A 23,851-nucleotide genomic window follows, 5' to 3' on the forward strand; every position below is an offset into this window, starting at 1 on the left:
CTGTGTTCTAATGGTCCTATGTGTTCTACTCTCTGCCACGGAGGCACCATACTGTCAAAGCCAGAGTCTCGGAAAATTGAATGCTTTTACTTGATGCTGAATAAACAAGGCCTTAGAAAACCTGCCACGCCCATGAGGCCACCGCCCTCTGGAGAGCAGCCTTAAGGTCTCCCCTCACCATGCCGATCAGCAGTCCACTCTACCGGAGGTTTTCTATACATGTTATCTCTAAATGTGATCTACGTTTGTGAATGTTTGTGTAAAAGAGAGACCGAACAAAAGTGTATGTGCGCAAGTATGAATGGATGAATGTGCACAGATGTTTAATAAATCTTTCCCAGTGAGGATATGGGAGTTAAGCCTCAGTTGATGTGTAAAAATGATTTCTAACCCCACTTAATAGATTTGATCCAACCTTTTTACTAGAATAATCTCAGAAAAGTCTAATGTTCAAAAGTTCCAAGCTCTCTAGAGATGTAATGTGGGATAAATATTTGCCCTCCTAAAACGCTTTGAAAATCTTTGAAAAGATTAGCAGCAATATATCATGGAGGATTTTAGCATTTGCTACCATCTTTGGGCAAGAGTTCAATGTTTGGCTGGTTAAGCATGTCCCCCATTAGCTCCTGCTGGCAAATGCCAGAACTACCATCTGTCAGGAAAAAAGAAAGTAACTACAAAAACCGTATCAGTGTACACCGAATAAAAGTCTTCATTAAAAAAAAAAAAAAAACAGGGTTAAACTAAACCCAAAATAAGGTCTGTGGTTAACAAACTCAAGATATCTTTGTTTATAGCCTATGTTTAGCCTTTTACTTCTGGTGGTCATATTTAGGCTTCCAAATTCATGAAAGTTGCTCATTGGTGAAAATTATGAACAAACATCTAAGACACTTTGTTTGACAGTTCATTTTCTGCAATAATCCAAATCAATAGAAAAATCCTATTAGGTTGTTGTAGAGAGGACCAGGGTGATGCCAAATTCCAGGTTGGCCTACAAAAACAGTCACTGCAGCGCTCTAAGAACTGCCAACAGCCTCTGACGTCAAAGTTCAGGTCTCGGGGACCCGCTATCCAGCCCAACATGTTTTTGAAAAGTTAACCTGAACAGAGACTGTTCCTCTTCCACCATCATGAACTTTATTCACCACAAAACAAGAGTTGCAGCAGTGATCATTTATTTCATAAATAAATCTAAACTGAAAACATCATGTCTGCATTAACTAAACAAAACTTAGAAACCGAGGAAAATATGGGACAAAAGGGGATTGTTCCATGAAAAAGAAAAAAGTTAAGGCAATGGCTTCTTTGAACCAGTCTTGTTCAAGGACACATTTTGCAGATGCTCAGATAGTTTAGCTGCATCGGTTTTGGATGAAGTCGTCTTGCGTTTGCGCTGCTTGACTTTTGGCTTCTGTAAGATCATCATATTCAAATGAGCATCTCCAATACGTCTCAAACACACACACACACACACGATTGGTGCACTGCTACATAGTTTACCTGCAGTTTTGACTTCTGAGGGTTATGGACTACAGAATGCCTCTTCAGACTTTCCTGTAAAAATATAAAAAAGTTAAATTAATTTATTTGTTATTTAAGATACTCCGCCATAATAAAAGGGAAATGCTGACCTTCATAGCAAAGGCTTTACCACAGCCTGCAAAAGGGCAGGTAAAGTCACGCTTTCCCTCATGGAAGACCAGAATGTGGTTCTGCAGGTTGAAGTTTTTGGTGTAGCTCTTTTGACAGCCCTCTCTAGGGCATTTAAAAATGCGCCGATCCCCAGAGTGAACGAATTGTTTGTGCTTCTGCAAAAACCAGGCATTGTGGAAGATCTTCTTGCATTGATCACATGGCAGGGTAACTGTAAACAAGAAAAAAAATGGAGCACAGATACACTTGCATTCAATTTGATCATTCAAAAAGGACTTTGCGCACACCTCTGTGTGCAGCCTTTTTGTGCTTTTGATACTCGGACCAAGTTTTTCCTTTGAAGTTGCAGAACTCCTCACCACATGGGTAAGCTTAAATTTATAAAAGGAAAAAGTAATGATAATGTTAGATCTTTCAAAAATTAAAATAAATAAAAACTTTGTTTGAAAGTAAGAAAATGTTTTCTATTACCTTCATGTACCTTCCCGTGTCGTTTTAGAGCTTTAGAGGAAACAAATTTGTTGTTGCATCCCTTAAAGTCACATCTGTCAGAATGAGATTGAGTAGCTGGTCACAATGAGGGAGGGGGGACGACGACATAATGTGTAACCCTAATGTGATATAAAAAAAATTAAAAAAAGGAACTCACTCAAAGGGCAACTCATTTGTGTGTTCACACATGTGAATCTTCAGTTGCTTTTTCTTACGGAACTCCTTTCCACAGCCTTGATGGTTGCACTACAAAATATTGTAAATACACCATAGTAAGCATTTTTTTTTAAATGATCAAATAAGCAACTTTTAATCAAATCACAGGATTACTTACCGCATAATACCTCTCTTTGTTTTGGTGAACATGAGCAACATGGTTCCTCAAGCTGCCAGGCGTGGAAAACGCAGCGGAACACCCGCTGACTGAGCACCTTTACCAGTTTTGGTCAGCAGAAATGTGCACAAAAGGGGCATAGTAAGAGTATTCTGTGACTGCATATTAAAACCTTCAGTGAGCAGCCCACTTAGATAGCCTTTGAGGCAACATATGATGCCTATAAAACACTCTCTGTGCAGGCAGCTTGCTAGGACAGGTGAAAGGGAACGAGTTGTTCGTTCAGTTGAATAGCGTGCCGCACGAGTGCTATTTTTAGACCGCAAGGCCGCGTGACGTCAGCAACGTAAACCGGAAGGGGGTCAACATAGAAGCGCGCTCGCTTATGATTCATGCTAGTACTGCTTGTTTTCTGCCGGTTATCCCTCAAATAAGAACATGCCGAGTAAACACTGCTGCTATGGAACTTGCAGAAACGACTCCAGACACTATGACCGTCCACATATGAAGGATGTATTCTTTATTCGTTTCCCGAAGCCAAAAACCCAGAGGGATAAATGTGAACGATGGGTAAACTTGTGCGGACGTCCAAAAGACCAGTTCAATGCCAGCAACGTGAAACCATTCACCTTCATATGTTGTAAACATTTTGTTGGGGGCCATGGTCCTACAGGTGACACATTTGATAAGCTAAGAACTTATTTTATTAACTAAAAGTTTAAATGAATGTGTTAATTACCACAGTTGGTCAAAGTCATGTACTTCAACTTCCAGTTGCCTGCTTTAATTAATTACTACTTAATCTTAATCATTTAGAATCTTTATTAGTTGCTGATGCAGTAATCATTAATTAATGGTTTAGTTCCTCATGAGTCATACATTAACACATGATTATCTGTGCATTAGTTAAGCATGAATTAATGCAGATTAGTGCACGGTCCGTATTGTAAAGTGTTACCAATAATAATATAAATTACCCCCAACAACTGTCAGACGTAAGACAACCAGAGGACATAGTATATATGACAGACAGGACATAGGTTGGTAAAATATAGCTTGTTGAAACTGCAAAATGTCACTGTCAGTGGCGTAAGGCGATGTTTTTTTGGGGAGAAATTCTGTCGATAACAATCTACCTCTGGATCAGGTCGGCTCTTTTTCCCGTCTTTTTCAGCCCTCTACACTCAAGCCATCTCTTCAATTGAATATTTGTATGTTCTTCTACTTCTATACCAGTGAATTTGGCACCGGGGACATCATTTTCGGACAGAGTTAGCAGGTTTAGCTCAGTAGACATCTCGTCCGTAAACTGTTTACATGCGTCTAGCATGAGTGACACGCGCGAGTTTGACCCCCATAGCAACCGTCGCTAGCTTCATGAATATTAATGAGAAAAGGTGACGTATATCGTGCGGTACGCTATTGGTTGCGTAAACGATTCAATGATGAGGATTCAGCTGAGCTCAATCAGAACACACACAAAAAAACTAATTTTCACCACCTACTGGCATAACAACGTATACGTCAGGAATGACTTTTAAAAAAGAAAAAACTTTAGGCAGAAAATACTTTGTGAACAAAGGTCACTGGCATGAATCAGAATTTACACCACTAGCAGCTACACATTTTTAAAAGTGAAACGTACATAAAAAAGTAGGCTACATAACTCAAAACGAAACACTTGAAAATGCCGTAAAATAATAATAATAAAAAACACATAGGCCTACAAGTCTTAATATATGCAAGTTCTTCGAGTAAACAATAATTTGCAGTCAGTATGTGGACTCACAGGTAGGGTTTCTCTCCACTGTGGCTCAGTTGATGTCGGGTAAGCTGGTAACGGGTACAAAAGCTCTTCTCGCAGTTTCCACAAGCAAACGGCTTCTGATGAATAGCAAATAAAAGTACGACTTTTTAAAAATAAAAAGTTCAGACTACGAAGTACTAATATGAATACTAGCCTACAGAAGCATCTAAAATCCAGACAAGATTAAGTTATTGATTGTGTTTCACTCACCAGTCCCGTGTGTCTGCAGTAATGCGTTTCCAACTTCCACAGCTTTGAAAACGTCGCTTTACAGTCAGAGAAAGAACAAATTAAATGTTTATTCGGGTGTTGAATTCTTTCACCCATTCTAGTCGATTACAAACAGCTTATGTCAACAGGTGGCAGGTCGGTCTTCGGCCCACAACAAAAAAAAATCATTGAGCTGTTTTATTGTGACTGTGAGTGGAACATACCAACTGAGTTCATTGAAATTTGTGACAAAAATAGACAAATGCGTAAACCTATCATCTATCCTTTTAACTGACATGATATGTATAATCATGTATTGTTTAGCAGAATAATAATGAATGATTTGGCTCACCAATAGTAGTTATTGCGCTTTCACAAGTAGATAATATGGCTTGTTCCTGATTTGAATAGATCTACCTGTATACGTCACATGATTAGCGCATGACGTTAGCTGGATGCCAACCGCCGTAAAATTGGAAAGAAGAAGAAGAAGCGCGCATGACAGTTAGGCCACATTTACACATAGCCGGGTATTTAGAGAAACGAATATTTCTCCCCCTCCGTTTTCAATAATAACATCGTGCACACAACCCGCATAAATACGCCGTCGAGCGCCTTTATAACTATGCTAAACCTATGGGCGGCAGTGTAGGGAGAAGGATAAAGCCATGCAAGCCAATCAGAATCCTCAGAATCGACAAGAGAGAACCTAAAACCCCGTTTCTCCCAGTTGACACGGCAACATATAACCGGCGTTTTCAGAAATCTCCACTTTGGCCGGAGTTTTTAGAAATGATCGTTTTCTGGGATAAAAACGGCGTTTTCGTGTAAATGACAGGCCAAAACGCAGAGAAATATCTGCGTTTTCCCATCGTGTAAACGGGGCCTTAGTTAGGCCTCGCTGTCAATTGTTTATTTTTATTTATTGTAATAATTGAGAACAATACACATAACAATTAAACCACAAAATAATAAATAAATATGTTTTTAAATGTTGCGAAATCAGGGGTATGCCTATATAGGCTAGCTAGAGATCTTAATAGAATTACTTATCGGACGGTTCCATGGTTCACATTGCTTACGAATTTTTATGGTTTCCATGTTTTAATTTCAAATATTTTTCATTGCGTTATCAGTAATTTGCTTCTAACGATTGTCATATCAAAATCTAATGCTGTGAATTTGACAGAATATATTTTTTCTATTTGTCATCTGGTTATTTTTCACAAATGAACCAACATCACATGTTTTAAATGTTTATTTTCCATGGTGATTCACACATGGCATAACACCTGATAAACACCAAGGAACTGTTCACCTTCACAGAGTTGTGATCGGGACTGAAGGTCCTTAGAATTGTCTGACAGAGATTTATGTGCATATTAAACCGTCAAGTGGCTCCATTCAAGTCTGTGTATGAATGTGTCTGTCTAGGGTGTTTAAAAGACTGCCTGGCTCCATCCATCATACACACACGTGGAAATTACTGCCCTAATTGTGGTTTATCAGCCTCCAAGAACAGCCCGCTGATATGTATGATTTACTACAGTCATGATTGCTCCTGTGTCTCAAGGTGATCATGTTTTATTTCAAAGCGCTGCGTACTGTAAACTATTTCTCATTTCCTGCTTGCTGCACTTTACCTAAAGCCAAAGGGGGATTTGTTTTTCTCTTTATTCAGCTTGATCTAGAACATAGCTATTCACAGGAACTTCACATTTAAATGATACACGGAAAAACAACCAAAATCTAGTGGACAGCTTATATCAAGCTCATCCAGACTCCATCCATCTGACATCAAGTTCAGCGGACATTCCTGCCCTGTGGTCACCTCACCGTCATGCCTATTCCGTCACATCATCCGGTTGCAGTGCCCCAACCCTCCCATGTTTGGGATTGATCAATAAAGCTGCCTCTATATCTCAATGGCCATGATCTGTCCTGATAAGCACAAGCAAGCAAAAAGACAAACACAGCTCACAGGCAAAATGGTGTCGATGGTGATTGGAGTGTCATGCCTTCAGTCTCCCATTTGAGCCAGTCTTTATGATTTCACAACCTTTAGGAGGTTTCAAAAAGAGTCAGAGACTGTGGTGGGAGAAGACAATATGATGTCTAGTTGTATTATCTCTGTATGTCGTGTTTGCTTGTCTCCCTGGTTGAGAGAGGAAAGTTAATGTGTAACATGGGCGGTCGATATGGCTGCCGCGCTGCTTGATGGCCCAAATCTCTGAGTGTCAAACAGGTATGATTAAGGACCTCGGGACTTGCCTCTGCCCACTCTGCTCCATCCCCTTTTCCTCTTTTCCTATCCTCTGTTTACTCTGTTTAATTTGATCTATGAGTCAGAGCCTTGAAGCAATGTTGCGGAAGCTACTTTGAAAATGTAGCTTGTCAAGCTACAAAAGTCTGTACAAAAAAGTAGATAAACATTCAAGTAACAGTGAATTTCTGTTCATTTTTATGAACTGTCCAAATTAACCAATTCACTAGAATTAATTGAACTACCATATGAGAGAGAGGACCGTACGAATGTGTTTCGGTAGCATTAATTAGCATTTCCTATATGCTGTACACTCTTAAAAAAGGTACAAAAGCTGTCACTGGCACGGTACCTTTTAAAAAGGTTCCAATATGTACCATTTATACTAATATGTACACGTTTGGTACCAATATGTCCTAATATGCACACTTTGGGTACAAAGTTGTACCTTTTGAAAGGGTACCACGCCAGTGACAGCATACCCATAAGAGTATGAAAGAGAGGAACATTTCACTGGAATGAATCAGACTATAAGAGAGAGCCATCTGAATGAACCGTTTCACTAGAATAAATTGGACTATACAACATTGATGAGAGAGAGGACTGACCGAACAAACCAGTATAAAATGAATTGGACTATCCAATGTTACATGAGAGTATCGTCCGAATGAAAAGATTCACTTGAATGAATTGGACCATCCAACTTTAAGTATAGAGAGAGAGAGAGGACAGTCTGAACAAACTGATTCAATTGCTTTATTTAGAGTCTACCATGACAGTATAAATTTAGCAGACTAGGACTTAGCATAGGACTTAGTTCAGTATGAACTGATTCACTAGAATTATTCAGACTTTCCAACATTACATGCGAGAGATAGGAGCGTTCGAACAAGCTGATTCATTACAACAAATTGAACTTTCCAAAGTTATACGTATGAGAAAGAGGACCATCCGATCAAACTGATTCACTAATGAATCGGACTAGCCAACATTATGAGAGAGGACAAATCAGTTCAATGAATGTGGCTATCCAATGTTATATGAAGTTTACACATAGGCCTACCTGGTGAAAAAACAGCTAAGATCAACCAAAGCTGGTTGGCTGGTCTTAGTTGGTTTAAGATGGATGTAGCTGGTTTCAGTTGGCCAAGCTGGTGTTCAGCTGGTTTTGGTTGGTCAGCTGGTCTCCCAGCCTGACCAGCTAAAAAAGCGTCCAAATCCACTCTAAAACCATCCTGCTAAACCAGCTATGACAAGGCTGGAAGACCAGTGAAGACCAGCCAACCAGCTTGGGCTGATGGTTTTAGCGGTTTTTCAGCAGGGATGACAGAGAGGACCATTAGGTTGAAAAGATTCACTAGAAATTATACTTTCCAGAGATTGGGAGTTTTGTACATTAAAAAACAGTAAAACATACAGATTTACGTAAAGTACATAAAGATTGTGGTAATGTTTGCCTGTCTTTAATAAATCAATCTGTCATTTTAAGTGTTACAGTCAGTGTTGTCAATTAAATGCATGCAATATAAACTGAACGGTGTAAAGTTGGGGATCCCCTCATCAAAAAAGTTGTCCACAACTTCACAGGAAATGTTAAAGATGCAATTAATGATCAGTCTTATTGCCATAGTCAGTGTTAATTGATAACTAAGGGAAGTTCCTCCGCCATTCTCGCACTTTCGACATCTTCATAGTGATCAATACCAGGGCAGCATGTCACTTGTTGATTGATACTATTGATTATGACCTCTGCGAGACCTCATCACCTTTATCCAAATCCGTACTAATATCTAACACCAGAACGATAGCAGAGGGAACAGGGCCAATGGATAGGCACAGCATACAATGAGGTTATCTAGTCGTCCTCACATTCTCACAGTCATGCTATGACCTCTCAGCGTGCCATCCTAATACTGTGGCTAATTCCCAGACCTGTGTGTCCTCTGAGGACAGAATGAATAGACCATGCCTAAAAAAAGGAAGAAGGTCAGATTCTGCCCCTAGCAGCTAAATCTAAATCAAGCAGTTGAACTGTAATGCAGTGCTGCGTACATATCATAAAATAAAAATGCAGTGAAGGACGAGAACATCATGGAATTAAGGCTGTTTCTCATACGCACCCACACAGCTGCTGCGTATCTCAGTAACTGACCCTAATTGAAGCAAATATTGGGTGAAGTACTGAGGTGGGATGAGATAACATATTTGTCAGATATGCAGTCAGGCATTCAGCCACTCTGATTACACAGCACAAGTCAAGATAGAGAGAGGTGGTCCTCGCTTACACACCAAATCACACAAAGAACCCCACACGCACGCACGCACACACACACACACACACACACACACACACACACACACACACACACACACACACACACACACACACACATGAGGCCCAGAACAGTATATTCAAGTGTACAATAAGCAGACAAATATATCAGCAAATTTGGATATTGGGGTGAGCATGTTTTGTGATTTGGTCATAATGTTTATAAGTCATCTGTTTATAAGTCATACTTACAAATTGTAATCCGTTACTGAATACAAATTACCGCACATGATGAAAATTGTAGTTAAAAATGTAATCTACATTACACATTTTAGGTAATATAATCTGATTACTTTTTGACCTAACTAATTTATCACATTGATTTGAATAGAATAATCTTGTTGCATATTGATATAAAAACTCAAAGAGAAAAACAAATGATTCCACCATTTGTTATTATCAACAGTGAAGTGCGTTAAACATGCAGGCTTCTCAAACTGGGGTTTGTGTATAACTGCAGGGTGGGTTGTAAATTGATGAAAAGCTGATAATAAATTAAATCTTAAAAATGTTAAATGAAAATAATAAAATAAATATAGATATATTTGACTTGTTAATGCTTTGTGGCCTGAGTGGCCCCTTAATTTTCCTCTTGTGTGTGCAGTTCCACAAAAATGGAAGATAAGCAGTATATAAGCAATAGGATTTTTTTTAGAAAAGGAAAACTCAAAAGATAAAACTAGAAAGAAAAATAATAATAATTAGAATTAGTGAGAATCAGTGAATAATAAATAATTTTGTGAATGTTAAGCAATTGTGTAATCAATAAAAAAGTAACTGTACTCTGATTACGAGTATTTTAAAATGTAATATAATGTAATTACAAGTATTTGTGTTATCCAACATAAATTACTACCCAGTACTGGCAATAATCTTGTCAGCCTGATCAATGCATTTGATGCCAACAAAACTCATTAATACATTTTAATATGCTTCAATACCAGACACGAGTCTAATAAATAGATTAGTTTAGTTTGTTTATTTGCCAGACTCATGTCCAAAAACCACGCAAGACCGGACAGATAAAACAACAAGCAAACAAACAGTAAGAAAAAGAAAAAGAAAGCAAATACAAAAATTTAAATACATAGACATTTCAGCCAATGCCCTCTCAGTCTGGATGTGTACCTGGAGCAGCTCACAAAGGGATTTGAGAGTGCCACCATGATACTGTTGGTAGACTCATCCAGACGTTGCATAAACCTAAACATCAAATTTCTTAAAAGTGCTTTCAGTGTGGTTACTTACTCCTACAGATACAAACATCTGACTAGCACTCCCTCCTCTGGGAACCTTGAGTAAAATTCTCATTGCATCATTGTAGGCAACTTGTCATCATCTTCATTCATATCATCTGCAATACAATGACCAAGGTATTTGTTCTTTTTACAGACCTCAAGACAATTATTGGAGATTAGATATGCAAGGATTATTTTCAGTATGTCTTCATAGCACACCAACCCAAGGATCTTTTGAGTTGAACGGGACTTATTCTGTCACGGTAAAGGCTAATGCTGCCTCCCAGAGACAGTTTATATGAACTACCATATAGACACAAGCACAAAATCCAATGTTTTGCGAGTAAAATTAATTCATGTGGAAACATTTACTTCACATAAATCTTCTACCACTTTCATTGTACTGAATTGAATTACACCTCGAGACATCAGAATAACTACACTAATAAGGTACATTTGTGTTTATGTTTAAAACCACCTCTGTTCAATTGTGATTGCATAACTTTTTCCACCTTTATAGGTTCTCAAAACGACACCTGCAGGTAAGAGCAGTTGTGTAGAGTAGACTAAAGAACAATAGAACATTGAGCAAACTCTGGAGCATGTTATGTAAAGAATTGGAAAAATGTACTTGGTAAAAGACAGGACATGAAATTACTTAATTCTTTCTGTACTTTGCCGATTTGAGGCTGTATGAGAGAACAGGCCAAAAATAGTATCACATCTGGATCTTTCGATTATCCATGACATCAAACAAAAACATTTTTTTTAACTGGCTGTAAGAACTGGAAAACTTTGTACAAAGTTATTTTGGCCACTACATGCACTCTTAAAAATAAAGGTTCTGATCCATAGCAAAGCCAAAAGACCCTAATATAGAAATCCTTCAACAATCTGATTGTGGTCTGTAAAATAGCTTGAAAATATAATGGCTTGGTTAGAAGGCAGTTACATGCTGTAAGCTTGTAGGTTAAACAAATATAAAAAAAAAAAAAAAAAAAAAATCCTATAGTGATAGAACAGCTTTATTAAATAAAAGGGACTGAAGGAAAATAATTGTACTGAATTACACAAACAAATTTACATTAACCTTCAAAAGGAACATCTTTGTACCTCATTTACCCCTGACCAGTGCATAATAGCATCTTAAAATGTACACAGTACCTTTTGAAGGGGTAGCACCACAGTGAGAGCTTTCATACCTTAGAGTGCATTGTATGTCTCTTATCAATTTGCACCATTAACAAAAGATTCATCCTCATAACACAAAAATACAATTAAAGGTGAACTTTGTTAAAGAAAGAGTTTCAAACAAGATTTATGTAGTACAAAGGTCTTTATTGTGGCCAGCAGACTTATGCCATGAACTCGTAAGGGATGGGCTCCAGGAGCTGGGGCTCGTTGTTCTTGGTGCTGACAAAGTGAGATGACCGTGGAGCATCAGGCTGAAAACAAGAGACACATCAACATCACAAACAACCAAAGAACATCAGCCTGAGCTGTAATAAGTGTGTTTTACGTATTCTGTCATTTTAACTAATGTGCATTTAATTAAATTTCATAATGCCATTTTAATTTTAATTCAAATAACCATTTGCAACATCCGAACATGAAACCTAATGTTCACATTAGGGAGTTCAATGAAATGCATGGTTTCACTGTGCACATGTGTCCATATAAAAGTACAAATCAATTTCCAAGTTCTCATACCTGGCGTTTAAGCTCAATCCAGGTGCCCTCCTTCTTGGCCTCCAATTTTTTCTTCTCGTTCTCCTTAACACGCTGCAGGAAGCTGTCTCTGCTCTTTGAGTGCTTAATATGCTCAATACGCACATTAATTCTCTTAGCCAGGATCTTGCCCCTAGAAAGAAAACCAGTAATTGGTCACTTAAACAAGAATTGTTGTGCTTTAATAAGCTTTATCAAAGAGAGGCATGTTTCCATATTGACAATCTGGCAAAGGCATTAATGTGCCAGTCCAGGGTGCATAAGGATGACTGCTCTTCCCCATATGAATGACCACACAGGACACTGGATGGCCCTTATGGCAAAGTGAATCTGGGGCATTACACATTAAAAATCTTCATTGATATGGATAAGTTCAGAACTCATTAGCTCGATAACTTGAGAACATTACCGGAGTACTGTGTGAGATTATATACATATTTAAAATGCAAGTGAATGGCTGCCACTTTGTTTGACGTCACACACAGCGATTGAACACTTGTATGATAAGAGTATAGTAGAGATACAAAAAGTGGCATCAACATGTGGTTTCTGTACTTGTCTGACAGATGTAACTTGTTAACTTTACGTTGAAATGTCATGTTCAGGGCAGTACTTACTTGACTTGCTTGTTGACAATGATGCCTACAGCATGCTGTGTAACATTATAAACACGTCCTGTTTTGCCATGGTAGCATTTATGAGGCATTCCCTTCTGGATGGTTCCTGTGCCCTGGAGAAAAAAAATGTTTTTCTTAGAAATTGTTTCGATTCTTAAACGTACACCAAAAAGTACACCAAACCATCTTTAATTTCCTAAAAATTACCTTGATGTCTACAATATCACCCTTCTTGTAGATGCGCATGTAGGTGGACAGAGGGATTGGGCCTGTTGTGGAATAAAAAGCAATGTCAGGTCTAAAGTTTTATATAAATAGGTTTATATGCTAAAGTACAGTACAAAATACATACAGCACAATTCAAGTTAACTCACCATGCTTGCGGAAGGGCCTGGCAAACATATACCTGGTCCCCCTCCTCTTGCCTCTGGTGTTTGTCATGATGCCTGATTACTGGGTGCAAGAGAGGCAAAAATAAAGTTAGAAAGTGTTTCAAAAAAAGTAGTTCAATTACTTCTTAAACACTACGCTTAACACCAAACAAAAATACTATAGAACATATTTTATATCACACTTAGTTAACAGCCTTTGGTCATCAGTGACTGTACAGAATAATTTAATGTAACATGTTTATATAGCATTTATTCCAATAACGATGAACAAATAATTAAAGGCAGTTAAATTATGACTATGAACAAATCAAGATTAATCTTTTTGACATTAGATTGTTAGCAGCTAACGTTAACTTACAGCCCTATGAAAATTCAGCTCATGACCAAGAAATACGATGACAATAAAGAACCAAAGTGATTCGACATCTTGCAACTACCGTAAATATTTATACGTGTTCAAAATACAACATATACATCAATCGGAAATATTTTACTATTTTTTTAAATCCACGACTCGCATAGCCTGTCCACGCATGGCCCACATGGAACGGACACGCTCCGGCTTGACTCTGTATTTTACTCTTTACGGCATCCAACAACGTACATGCGGACTTAATTTCGATGCCATGCTAGGCAAGGTATTTTTTGGGCGTTTTGTGTTGCACATTTGCTCAGTTAGAGCTATGTAACTAAGGATTTAATACATAATGTCTGGAGCACATCTTACCCCTGGTTGCTCGCAAGATGGCGGGTACGGCGGAAAGAGAATGATGGGGTCCTGTGGCCTTCCCTTCAAAGCACGAATAGGAAGACTACTTATTTGCCTGAGTAAAAATAGCAGTTTCTGAGCTGTTGCTCCACGGGCAGTGATATCATCGCCATACAAAAACAGTTTTTTTTATTTGATGATTCCCCCCCCTCTTTTAAACCTGCCTGCGAGAGCATAGCATGGAATATGTATATTCCAAAGGATCATGTAAATTAATTTTTTTAAATAATTGAAATGAGAAGCTTTAAAACCGGGTTAAGTTTTTTAATCAAAATGTAATAAACTAATTAAGTTATGCCTCAAATGAACATTATTTTGGTAAAATCACACAAACACACAGCCATTTACTTTAAATATTTTTAAATAAGAAGCTTTAACTAAGTTAGTTCCACGAAAACACTTACTTTAAATATTTTTTATGTGTAATTAAAATGCATTGAATTAAACTAAATTCGGATCAGTCTATGAACCTGACATAAACATTAACACAAAAAACAACAGTCGACACGCTCTGTAAGTGTAGATTTAATTGACTTGTTTTTAAATAAAATGCATTAACTGGGTTAAGTTAATGGGAAAAAATATTTTATAAAAAATTTAATAAATTAAAACAAATCCTGATTTTTTTTTAAAAACATATCACCGCACAAGCTCTCTGCTGAATTGAATACACTATCAAATAAACAGCATAATGTACATACATGTCTTTAAGTGTTCATTAATGTGTTTTATTTTTCTATTGTATATTGCACTTGTTGTTATTTTTTTATTTCTGGCATGTATTATCTAATTTTGTATTTTTATATTATGTTTTATTTTATTCTCTTTATGCCACTGTTTATTAATGTCAATATGATTTGAATAATAACTTAATCAGGCGCTGGGACACTAAGACCCCGCGCAGTTCCCTCTGGCAGGAGCGCAGTCTGTCCTCACGGGGACTCCTTTTCGCCTCCGCGCGGTGATTGGGTGGAAGATGGCGCTGGGCGAATGGAAATCCTAATGACAGTTTCCAAATTTGCCTCTTTTTGTACCATGGTAAGTAAATATCACTTCAGTCACGGATAATTGTACATCAGTACGCGCGTGATGTTGTAATCGGTCGCGTGCTGCATTAGTTCTGTCAATCTGACTCCTTGGGTTGCCAGTTTTCCTCTGCTGCAGTTGCGAGCTGTCTTTTTCCGTCTGTGGTGCCTGCTATGAATTTTGACTTGGGCCTAAATTATTTCTGTAATTGGGTAGATATGCGAAACGACCGTGTTGTCTTTGTAAAACAACGGTAAGCTTTTAAATTCGCCCGTCCTTATAGGATATGCTGAAGGCAGCAAAGCAGAGCTCTGCTAACTGCTGAGCTGAAGTGTCATTCAGCACGGGTTATGATCGCGACTCGCGAGATGTGCTTAATAAGCGCGAGACAGTGACATCTAAATAATCTCCGGTTGTTATTTATGTGTAATAAATTAGTACAGGCATTCAGATAAGCATTGTGTTGCAAACGTGAGCATCATGATGATGTAAAATGCGTTCAATGTACCTGTGCTTCAGTGCTAAGCTGTTGCCAGGTCGGTCACATCGTGATTTCATGGTCCCATCCCCTCTCTGCTTCTCCCTACCCAATATGTGCCTCCATATCTTATTTGCTTTATCTGCGTTTTGATTGTTAATTCCATTTTTTCCATGGCATTTGACGTTTTTACATGTAAAAACGACGGCAGTGAAATGCTAATAACTGCTAATGTAGTTGTACCTATTAAAACGTGCTGTATATATTATTTTTAATAGGGCTGTTTTATGTTCACATTTACGTGTTTTTTTTGTGGTATTGCGATTTTATAACATTAATTCTCAATCAATGGATGTTGCAATCTGACCAAAAGCGTCTCACATGAATCACATGAAACGTCTTCTGAAATTTTCCATGGTGAATATAGTTCCTGCCACAATATCAGTTACTACAATTAAACACAATAGGTTTAATAGTATCTCCTTCTAAACACATTTTCTAGTCTTTTTATTTAAGAAAGTGGTGTGTAATATAAACTTACCATAGTTTTATTGTAGAAACTAAGGATGCACAGTATATCGGCCATCATAACGGTATCGGCCGATATACGTGCATTTTTAATGCTCCTTTTAATGATTCTTTCATTCAGCTGAGACTTCAGATGCACTGTTTGCCATAATGGATTTGAATTTCTTAAAATATGATTGGAATCAATTCAAACGGGAAAATACAGTTAAGTGCAACATGTGCAATGCAAGTCTGTCAAATAGGCTTAATTTTAGATTTAGTTTCTTTTTCAAAAACATTGATGCATTATTAATAACTAGCACTTTTCTTTTTCTCATATTTTCATCAACAATATGGTTTAATTAAAATCACTTCATTATTGTCCGTGCAGAGGCTATTCCAATTTATTTATCCAGGATGGCACATGCATTTTGATTCTTTGTATGCAAGTAATGTTGTCCAATTACTTGTTTGCATTATTTAAGCATTATTTAATTTATTTGTAAGACAATCGTTTTTATTTGATAAAGAAAGTTGGACCATAGGTGTCAAATTAATTTTCAAATTAATGGTCCAAACTAGGGCTACTAACTATACTATACTGTATATGTTTAATTTATGTTGAAGTGCTTGGGTGACTTTTAATGTTGAGACTTTTGTTTTTGTAATCAGGCTTTCAAACAATCATACAAAAATTTGGATTTAGGTTTATCGGCCAATATATCGGTTATCGGCTTTCAAATATAAAGAATTATCGGTTAACGGTATCAGCCAAAATGTTCATATCAGTGGATCCCTAATAGAAATGTGGTAAAAACTATTTTTGTAAGGGATTCTCTATCCAATGGTAAGCAGGTGTAAAAACCTGAACAACTGTTCACCTGTTCTGTTTCAGGGCGCCAATGCCTCCGCTTTGGAGAAAGAGATTGGCTCGGAGCAGTTCCCTGTCAACGAGCATTACTTCGGATTGGTCAACGTAAGCAAAGGCGTTTCCCTGCTGTCTACCATTCCATGTTTATCGTCATGCTCTGGTTTCAGTGTGTGTGTTCTGTGTGTTTCGATCCACAGTTTGGAAACACCTGCTACTGTAACTCTGTACTCCAGGCTCTGTACTTCTGCCGGCCGTTCCGGGAGAAGATCCTCGCGTACAGGAGCCAGCCGCGCCGCAAGGAGAACCTGCTCACCTGCCTGGCCGACCTGTTCCACAGTATAGCCAACCAGAAGAGGAAAGTTGGCGTGATACCCCCGAAGAAGTTCATTACACGACTACGGAAAGAGAATGGTAAGACGAGCAGGAAGGGATTGTATTAAAATTCAGTTTAATGTTCTCAGTTACTTCTTGGTTTCAGTATGGATGCTTGTTCTAGGTCAGAAACATTAAAGCGGTACAGCACATGAAGTTGTTCTTATGATGCTTTCGTAAACAAAATAAGCAAAACCAGCAACAATGAACAACAGCAATAACTTTTTGCAGTACAGCTGCATCACCTTTAACCTAATATATATAACATATATATTATGCACATTTGAATTGTGCACATTTTTTGCATTGTATCTAACAAATAAAGAATATGCATATAGCAAACCATGAATGATGAGGCATTTACAATAAAATTGTTATATATATGCTCTGTCTTACACAAAACGGTAACAATTTACAATAAGGTCCCATTAGTTAATGTTAGTTAATGCATTAACTAACAAGGAGCAATTCAATTGTTACAGTATTAATTAACTTTTGTTAATGGTGGTTAATAAAAATACAATTGTTAGTTCATGTCAGCTCAGGTCCATTAAATAACATTTATAGATCATCATCCAACTTTTAATTTGAATAAACTACTGGTAAATGTTTTAGAATAATTTTTGATTCATGTTAACAAATGGAACCTTATTGTAAATGTTACCATATAACTTTCATATTTTTGAAATACAGCAATGTAATTGTAATATCGCAAAACCATCTATTTCGGAGCCGTCTTTTTTTGTGGACACCCACATTCAACGTTACAACTCGATATTTCTGGTCATTGATTTGCACATGACTTATAATTAAGATATTTTTGACTTGAAGTTTTGAAGACCACTAATCCAGATGAAGCGAATTAAATTAGAAATGTACATTTTAAGTGGTTTTGACACATTTGATTCTTAAAGGGCCCATTTACACCTGATAGTAAGATGCATTTTGGTCGATTAGATCACAAATAGACGAGGTAGACACATTCCCTTTTACACCTGGTATTTTAATCTGTCTCTTTTGTTCACTTTCAACCACTTCTGTCCTGATTTCTTTGAGGGGAGGGACTATGGGTGGGTAAATGTATGGTTTCTTCAGATCTTTCGATCTAATGGACAAAATAAGCTTGCATCATTTACATATGAATGCACCGAAGACGACAGAAAAATATACGTTTCTGCTCTGAAAGCCGCAAGTGATCCACTTGTGATCCAATCGACTAAAACGCATCTTAATACCAGGTGTAAACGGGGCCAAAAACACGACTCCTTGTGCCATTTTATGCAGCATTCTTTCTCCCTGTCACCACACAGAACTGTTTGATAACTACATGCAACAAGATGCACATGAGTTCCTCAACTACCTGCTGAACACTATAGCAGACCTGCTACAAGAAGAGCGCAAGCAAGACAAGCAGAATGGCAAACTGGCCAATGGCACACTCGACTCACAGAACAATAACAGCACCCCGCCCTCCTCCACCTGGGTTCATGAGATCTTCCAGGGCACGCTGACCAACGAGACACGATGCCTCACCTGCGAGACGGTAATTGCACCTCACGTAACTTAACTGGATACCGTCCAATTAGACAGGATCCTGATAATTCTGCTGATTGTGATTGGCTGTGCTTTGATCTGAGGTGGGTCTTTGGACTTTGCTCTCTCACAGATAAGCAGCAAAGATGAGGATTTCTTGGATTTGTCAGTGGACGTGGAGCAGAACACTTCGATCACACACTGTCTCAGGTCCGAAAGCACACTCGCACTTAAACCTAATGCAAACATGAATATGCATCCATTTTAATAAGCTATTCTTTTTCTTACTGGCCCTTTATAGAGGTTTCAGTAATACAGAGACCTTGTGCAGTGAGTATAAATATTACTGTGAGGAATGCAGAAGTAAACAGGAGGCACACAAAAGGTGAGCACACATTAATTTCTGTCAGCTGCTTCCTGATTTCTTTACTATAGATGTAGTGAATATACTGGATACATGAATATCTGTCTGTGTTTGACTCTAGAATGCGGGTTAAGAAACTTCCCATGATCCTCGCCTTGCACTTGAAGAGATTTAAATACATGGAGCAGCTGCAGCGCTACACTAAGCTAAGCTACCGCGTGGTCTTCCCTCTGGAGCTCCGCCTCTTTAACACCTCTGGCGATGCCACCAATCCCGAGAGGCTTTACGACCTGGTCGCTGTGGTGGTGCATTGTGGCAGGTGAGTCGGTACAGGTTTTGATGGAAACCAGGAAGCCAGAATGGACTTTCAAACCTTTATCAATTTTCTTCCTCCTATGTTGACTGATTTCACAATACTTGCTTATGTGAACAGAATCTCTTCATGTAAGCTTTTTGAAAATTGTCCTTGCAAAAAAGGAGAACTGTCTTGATTTGCTTCCTTGATCTGTAGCTTATATTTTTTTTATGTATGTGTGCTTTTACAGTGGTCCAAACCGAGGACACTACATCGCAATTGTAAAGAGTCATGATTTCTGGCTACTGTTTGATGACGACATCGTAGAGGTAAGCTGCCATCCGTCATGACTAAAAGCACCAGTCTTTCACTGAGATTTAGGGTTCCCACAGTTAAAGAAAATATAGTTAAAACCTGTAAATATTAGGGAATTTTATGTGGATGATTTGCAGGACTGGCAAATTAAAATATATTTTAAAATTGAATGAATAAAATAATTAAAAAAATTAATTAATTCTAATAATTAATTCTAGAGTTTTTATAGTGACTATAAATATATGATACATTTTTAGTTATAATCTTAGATAATAAAAAATAATCTTTAATAAATAAATAATAAAATAATGTTAAAAGTAAATCAAACCATATAGATATTTTATAGTGTCTGTGTTTGCTGACAAATCACTAGCCTCTAGCATACAAGTTTTTGTTTATATATGGGTGTATATATACTATGTGTGTGTCTGTGTGTATATATACACACACATATGTATATACACAGACAAACATACACTAGTGCTGTCTGATCGATTAATTAATTCTAAAATAAATATGTATAATATGTTTATATATATATATGTATGTATATATATATATATATATATATATATACTGTGTATATATGTATACACGTATATTATATAAACAAACTTGTATATTATAATAGATTAATCGCGATAGACAGCACTAATATATATATATATGTGTATAAACATTGATATGTTTATTTGTTATCTTATATATCTAAAAAATAATAATAATAATCATTAAAAATAATGTGAAGTAAATCAAATCAGAGTTTTATAGTGAAAGTATATAGTTATACTTGGGTCTAAAATATTTAATAAGCTATAAATTGCTCTTTGGGAGTGCAATCTTTAAAAATCTTTTTTTTTATGTTATACAAATGTTTTTGAAAAGTTCAAAGCTATGTGTAATAAAATTTCATGAGAATTGGTTAAATAGCAAAGTCACTGTGGGGTATCGATTAGAATGCGCTAAGTTCCATTTGTTGCTTTTATTTGAGGTGCTCAACATGTGGATCAAGGTGTGGTTATTACTATACAAAAATTAACAACAACATTGACATGAATTGCAAATATGAAAAACCATCAAACACTAATACATTGCTGCATATACAACAAGCATGTTTCAGCAGGTTTACAAAGGTTCAACAAAAAATCTAAATCACCTCAAACAATATACAACATCAATATTTATATACATACAACAAATAATATTATCCATAGATATAATGGATTAAAAGTCCCCAACAAATGATCTATACACATATAATCAATCATCCTTCACAAAAGCCAGTGTTTTGGTTCTAACAAAGCATTTTACTCAGTTGTAAACAGTTAAGACGTGTAGTTTGTCTGTCAGAAAATACAAAAAGTATTGAAGCAGTCCACATATCAAAATATACCAGTCAAGGCCATCACTGCTCCTAGGCCTCAACTCCCATTCAAATGGCTTCCACCGTGTTCAATCTTGATCATTGTAAAATGATCTTCCTGCATTTGTTAAAAAAAAAAATGTTTTGTTTCTCCCTTTAGAAAATCGATGCCCAGGCAATTGAAGAATTCTACGGATTAACCTCTGAAATTTCCAAGAACTCTGAGTCCGGGTACATCCTGTTTTACCAGTCCAGAGACTGAGAGAGGCCAGAGCGGCGTCCCCATACGGACACCTGTGCAGCAGGCGTGCCTGTATGCAGACCCCTGCTGCTGCATCACACACACACACACACACACACACACACACACACACACACACACACACACCCCACCCCTCCCGTCCAACCCCTTCCTCGCCAGTCTCCGCGCAGCCGTAACGCTGGACGCCATGCAGTCGCAAGGCCTTTTGAACGTTGTTTGTCAGTTGTATTTACGTTGTGGGAGCGTTTCATCACTCGTGTTCAGTCCTTTACCGTGGAGAGAATGTTTAATGTAACCGACTGTATGATATGACGGGGATTTGCGTTCGACTTTCATGCTGCGACCTTTTGATTCCTGTGGCTGTGAGGAGGCTGAAGACTTGTGCATGGGGAAAGCGGGTGTGTTTATTATAATGGCGGGGAGGGTCTAAAAGCTCCGGATACGGGGCATTTCGGGTTATGTATTTCTACCTTGTACAGAGTGATATTTGTATAAATATTATGAGAATTATAATAATATTACTGATATAGCCAAAAAAATGAGAATAGAACCAGAAAAGATGTATAACACTATGGTGCACTTTTGATACAGTTTTGTAGATGTTGGAAGGTTAATGTGAGGGTTTGCTTGAGACGGCCTGTTGTGAAATTATCATTTTCTGTTTTAAAGAAAAAGAAATAAAAGTGTATACACCAAGATAGGATGTATGCATGTAAGCATGTAAATACCAGCTATTACCAGCCTGCTGCGATTTGATTGGACCCCTGGTACATACAACCAAGGCTTGCCCAGTGCTGATGACTCATTCTTGGTCACTGTGGCCCCTCAGTGGCCGGTCCAGATTACTGCAAGATGGAGAACTGCACAGCATCTTTACTTTTAAACCGACCGCTCTTCTGCTCTCATTCTAGCTCGAAAGGCTGTGTGTTGTTTTGCAATTATTCGGTCCATTTGCTATGCTTAAAATGAGGTTGATGCTTGATTCTTTCAAATTTGTATAAAGCATTACATATATTTATTAGCGCTTAACAGCAATTCTTTTGAGGCCCACACCGAGCCTATTTCGGTCTGTGAAGGATTTTATCAGGCATTGTCACTGACTGTGCAGCTTAGGCTATGAGGAGGTGTGAGCCTGTCTGAAATAGCACAGACTGAAAACAAGAGGCATGGGGACGAAGGCTGCGCGGGGTTAGAGAATGGAGGAGAGAGGGAAGATAGTGGGGGAAGTGGGTGACACAGATGAGCATGCTGTTAATAGCACGCGCCGAGAATAGCTCTCACAGGGGAGCAACACAATGTGCATCTTTCCAGAAAGATGCAGTCTGAATGTCAGATGATGCTAGATAAATGGGTCTCATCCTAGGTGATCCTACAGAGACACGTTGTAATACCTTCTGGGTCGGTCGAAATAGGTGCCTTTACCATTTTGAAACGATTATTTTTTTAAAGCGAATTAAGGTTGGAAACATTATATCAGACAAACAATGGTAACATATTGCATTTTGCCATCACAAGCTAAATCCAAACATTGCAATGCATGTGTTTGGATTTGTCAGTGTTCAAAAAAGTTACAGGGTTGAGTTTTACATTTTATTTAGCCAGTAGTCTTTTGCTCAAAGTCATGGCATTATGTGTTTTACAGAAAGATAATTTAATGCTAATATTTCTACAAATATATAGTTTTCAATAATTAACATGTGCATTCCCTAAACTGAAAAACCTAACAAAATATAAGATAAACCCATTGTTTCACAGACAAGGGTTAATCAGTTCCAGATTAAAATGCATGTTTGAGATGTTTAAACTGAAAGCAACTTGCACTGGCATATCTTAAAATATGTCAGTGCCATTGTTTTGTCTCAAGATGCACATCAGTAATGTTTTTTTCTAAGGCATGTTTATAAAAGCTATAGGCTACTTAAATGTCCTAATTGAACAAAGGTCTAATCCTGGCGTAATCTAAACCCTGTCTGTGAAACCAGGCCAGAGTAATTAAAAAGAGAAGACACCTTTGAACTCTCAAAAGAGAGTTCATATCTTGTGTTCTTTTTGAGTTTTTTTAAATTATTATAATGGAATACTTTATTTGGATAATGTTATGATGATTGGTATGATGTATAACACGGGACAATTTTAAAAAAATATAAAATATAATATTTAGTACAAATAAAGTATTTTTAAATATAATATTATGTCCATCTCTATATAAGAAGGAGAATAAATCCAAAATACTCGCTGTAAAAAATATTGTTGGTTTAACTTTTTAAAAAAAGTAAGTTCGTTGAAATTAAACATTTAAGTTAATACAATGAGATTGGTTTTAATCAACAGAAACTTAAAATATTGTGTTATCTGAACCACATAAATGATATCAGTTGATCTGACAAAAGAAAAAGTGTTGTGATTAAAAATCATGCAAACTAAGTGCCGAGTACTGGCCAAAAATGCGTTCTAGTGGATAACGAATTTAGAAACAATAAAAAATGACGTATTTTATAAAAAAAATAAAAAAAAACGTTTATAGGCCTCTGCTATGTGCTCACTGCTCACGAAAATGCCGTTTACAACACACAGTGGCATCCTTTAGTTTCCGAGCAGCAGATTGCACAGGTGACGGGACCTTCTGG

At 37.4% G+C, this 23,851-nt stretch overlaps 3 protein-coding genes across 3 annotated transcripts; 1 reads left to right on the forward strand and 2 right to left on the reverse strand.

Annotated features, from left to right (window-relative positions):
* Nucleotides 1-432: 432 nt before the first annotated feature.
* On the reverse strand, nucleotides 433-4,724 carry gtf3ab (general transcription factor IIIA, b). The gene is made up of 9 exons (XM_079600888.1): nucleotides 4,500-4,724; nucleotides 4,272-4,366; nucleotides 2,483-2,579; nucleotides 2,306-2,394; nucleotides 2,128-2,201; nucleotides 1,944-2,027; nucleotides 1,635-1,867; nucleotides 1,504-1,557; nucleotides 433-1,414 (listed from the first exon to the last, which is right to left on the reverse strand). The coding sequence occupies exons 1-9, from the start codon at nucleotides 4,614-4,616 to the stop codon at nucleotides 1,292-1,294; spliced, it is 966 nt and encodes a 321-aa protein (XP_079457014.1). The 5' UTR covers nucleotides 4,617-4,724; the 3' UTR covers nucleotides 433-1,291.
* Nucleotides 4,725-11,649: 6,925 nt separating this feature from the next.
* On the reverse strand, nucleotides 11,650-13,928 carry rpl21 (ribosomal protein L21). Its single transcript, XM_079601308.1, has 6 exons — nucleotides 13,797-13,928; nucleotides 13,052-13,130; nucleotides 12,885-12,946; nucleotides 12,678-12,790; nucleotides 12,043-12,193; nucleotides 11,650-11,777 (listed from the first exon to the last, which is right to left on the reverse strand). Exons 2-6 carry the CDS (start codon nucleotides 13,116-13,118, stop codon nucleotides 11,688-11,690), a joined length of 483 nt encoding a protein of 160 aa, XP_079457434.1. The 5' UTR covers nucleotides 13,119-13,130; nucleotides 13,797-13,928; the 3' UTR covers nucleotides 11,650-11,687.
* Nucleotides 13,929-14,704: 776 nt separating this feature from the next.
* usp12a (ubiquitin specific peptidase 12a) lies at nucleotides 14,705-21,922 on the forward strand. Its single transcript, XM_079601309.1, has 9 exons — nucleotides 14,705-14,876; nucleotides 16,745-16,825; nucleotides 16,918-17,131; nucleotides 18,403-18,635; nucleotides 18,759-18,835; nucleotides 18,927-19,010; nucleotides 19,111-19,308; nucleotides 19,535-19,613; nucleotides 21,123-21,922. The coding sequence occupies exons 1-9, from the start codon at nucleotides 14,829-14,831 to the stop codon at nucleotides 21,222-21,224; spliced, it is 1,116 nt and encodes a 371-aa protein (XP_079457435.1). The 5' UTR covers nucleotides 14,705-14,828; the 3' UTR covers nucleotides 21,225-21,922.
* The last annotated feature ends 1,929 nt before the right edge of the window (nucleotides 21,923-23,851 follow it).

The sequence above is a fragment of the Phoxinus phoxinus genome, assembly GCF_949152265.1.
Source record: "Phoxinus phoxinus genome assembly, chromosome: 24".
NCBI classification, from domain to species: Eukaryota; Metazoa; Chordata; class Actinopteri; order Cypriniformes; family Leuciscidae; genus Phoxinus; species Phoxinus phoxinus.

What these genes read in the sequence shown, in the direction of transcription:
- gtf3ab (XM_079600888.1), bottom strand. Translation starts at nt 4,616, where the DNA reads ATGGGTGAAAGAATTCAACACCCGAATAAACATTTAATTTGTTCTTTC. An exon ending in ACTGCAGACACACGGGACTG is followed by an intron (nt 4,367 to 4,499) that starts GTGAGTGAAACA and finishes GCTATTCATCAG; the next exon opens with AAGCCGTTTGCTTGTGGAAA. An exon ending in CAAAAAGGCTGCACACAGAG is followed by an intron (nt 1,868 to 1,943) that starts GTGTGCGCAAAG and finishes TCTTGTTTACAG; the next exon opens with TTACCCTGCCATGTGATCAA.
- rpl21 (XM_079601308.1), bottom strand. Translation starts at nt 13,118, where the DNA reads ATGACAAACACCAGAGGCAAGAGGAGGGGGACCAGGTATATGTTTGCC. An exon ending in ATTGTCAACAAGCAAGTCAA is followed by an intron (nt 12,194 to 12,677) that starts GTAAGTACTGCC and finishes TTTTCTTTCTAG; the next exon opens with GGGCAAGATCCTGGCTAAGA. An exon ending in GGATTGAGCTTAAACGCCAG is followed by an intron (nt 11,778 to 12,042) that starts GTATGAGAACTT and finishes TCTTGTTTTCAG; the next exon opens with CCTGATGCTCCACGGTCATC.
- usp12a (XM_079601309.1), top strand. Translation starts at nt 14,829, where the DNA reads ATGGAAATCCTAATGACAGTTTCCAAATTTGCCTCTTTTTGTACCATG. An exon ending in ATTACTTCGGATTGGTCAAC is followed by an intron (nt 16,826 to 16,917) that starts GTAAGCAAAGGC and finishes TTCGATCCACAG; the next exon opens with TTTGGAAACACCTGCTACTG. An exon ending in ACGACTACGGAAAGAGAATG is followed by an intron (nt 17,132 to 18,402) that starts GTAAGACGAGCA and finishes GTCACCACACAG; the next exon opens with AACTGTTTGATAACTACATG.